General features: G+C 43.5%; 1 protein-coding gene across 1 annotated transcript; it reads left to right on the top strand.

Annotated features, from left to right (window-relative positions):
* Positions 1-768: 768 nt before the first annotated feature.
* Positions 769-1,725, top strand: LOC308185051 (tetraspanin-3-like). Its single transcript, XM_080572697.1, has one exon. It carries the CDS (start codon positions 802-804, stop codon positions 1,606-1,608), a length of 807 nt encoding a protein of 268 aa, XP_080428823.1. The 5' UTR covers positions 769-801; the 3' UTR covers positions 1,609-1,725.
* The last annotated feature ends 484 nt before the right edge of the window (positions 1,726-2,209 follow it).

Consider the following 2,209-nt stretch of genomic DNA (forward strand, 5'->3'; position numbering starts at 1 on the left):
TTTCTTGACACATAAGAAAAAGTTAATACAGTTCTTACTGTTGATTGTATTCAGTCATTAGAGCACTCAGTCAAATGACTGGTGATGCAAACTGAGGGCATGCAAATGCAAAATGGTAGGGATTTCTCATCCAGGTGTCCTGAGTAATTGAAGCTATCTACACAGAAATCTTGCTGAGTAAAAAAGGGCAAAATATTATTAACATCATTATGCCCCTCATAAAATCTAATGAGTGGTAAACGTACTGGGAAGGATAATGAGTCTGGGTGTGTGTTACCTACAGAGATCCTTGATTGAATAGCTCCACTTAAACTATTCTTCCCTTAATGACTCTGACTCGTGCATTTGTTGCCATTTTGGCTAGTGCTGTAGGATTTATAGTTGGATTACCTCTGTCATTTCGGTAGCCTAAGTGATCTGACCTAGCACCGCTGACCATCACCTTGACTGTTTCTTTACATTTAGCTCTTTAATACACGAACATAGTAATTCAACAGGTACAGCCTCTTTCCAGCCGTGCTTCCTCTTCAAATGAAATTGCCTCCAATAACAGCAGAGTCAATGACCTCTCAACATGAAGCTTGGCACCATCCCTCCCCATTTTTGCAGGCTATGCTAAGCAAGCAGTAACATGTGAATAGCTGGTGGAAAACAGGCTTTATGCTGAGGGAGTCTCATCAGCATTGCTCCCTTGCAAGCTGATTTTGGGTGGAGATGTCATCTGTTACACCTGTACAAGTGGGGTTGAGGCCTTTCAAAAATGGTGGTGGTGAGCGTTGGGCTGTTAGGGGGCTAAGGAAAATGAAGAGAATTAGGATGGTGGTTTTGTCTCTGTGGGGCTATGAGGACTCCTGGCTCAGGAGTTTTGCTCGCTCTCTGCTGATGGTCCTTGGTTTTCTCTTCTTGGGCTGTGCAGCAACTTTGGCTTTTGGTGGATTTTTTGTGATCCTGTTGTGCAAGAACTACCAATACTTCTTTCAGGAGACTTTCTTTTCTCTCCCTGGCTGGCTGGCTGTTGTAGCTGCGCTTGTCCTGCTACCTACGAGTATTTTGGCTGTTTCTATTTCTACAAAGAGCTCCCGCTATCAGCAAGGGGTTCTCATGCACTTGCTGCTTATCCTTCTTTGCCTTCAAGTGTCTTCAGCAGTTTTGACACAACTCTATTCTATTCGGATGGCAACTGAGCTGAAGAGCACGATGAGTCACCTATTCTATCAGTATAATGGGACCCACTCCCAGGCTCCTAGCAGCAGGGCTGTGGATGTGGTCCAGAAGAGGCTGCGGTGCTGTGGGGTCCAAAACTACACAGACTGGCTAAAGACAGCGTCTGCTTCTTGGCATCTTCTGGCTGAAAAAGCTCGTGTCCCTGGGAGCTGTTGTAAGGAGAAGTATTCTGTTTGCAGGGGTGAATTGCACCAGCTGGAGCAGCTTTTTCAAGAGGGCTGTTTAAGGAAGCTGGAGGACCAGTTGGATTTTGCTATGCTCTACTTGTTTTGTTGCTGCATTGTGCTAATTGTCTTAGAGCTGTTGGCTGGTGCCAGCAATGGCATCCTCATGAGGCATCAGCCTTTCCACAACCTCCGAATTCTGGACTCATCTACCTTCTGATCACTCTGTGGGCACTGGCAGCACTGCTGAACCTGCTGAAGGCTTTCTTGCTTCTGTTCTGTATGGTAGCTGCATTGAAAGAAAATTTTTTAAATATATATTTGCGTATAAACCTGATTGATCACTGCTTTTTTTTTTCTTGAATGTTACGCTACAAAATCAGTTTTCCTCCAGTTATTGTTCCACATCTGAACAATTTTGTTGCTGGAGGTCCCAGCAGAGAGTGTGAGGAGGGGGCTGGTGGTGTGTGTCTTCAGCATGTGCTGAAACTACTGTGAGTGAGTGGAGTAGGTAGAGGCATGGCTTGCTCAGGAACATGGAGGATGTTGTGAGGTCTTTACCTGAACTTTGGGAATAAGTTTTACTCTGTGAGGATCTTTAAGTGCAATTAAAAAGCAGACTCTTCTTCCTTCAAAGTTGTATTTAACCCTTTCATTTTTCTTAAAGAAGACCTTCAGATAAAGATCAGTGCTTTTTTTTCTTTTTCCCAAGCACTTTAAAAAAAACTTTTTTTTTTTAGAGGAAGTAAATAGTATTTTCTAAAGTGACACAATGGTGCAATATAAACAGAGAGGATATGGTTGACAGCAGCAAAGTAGAT

Source organism: Anser brachyrhynchus (genome assembly GCF_964034855.1).
Source record: "Anser brachyrhynchus genome assembly, chromosome: Z".
In the NCBI taxonomy this organism is placed as follows: domain Eukaryota; kingdom Metazoa; phylum Chordata; class Aves; order Anseriformes; family Anatidae; genus Anser; species Anser brachyrhynchus.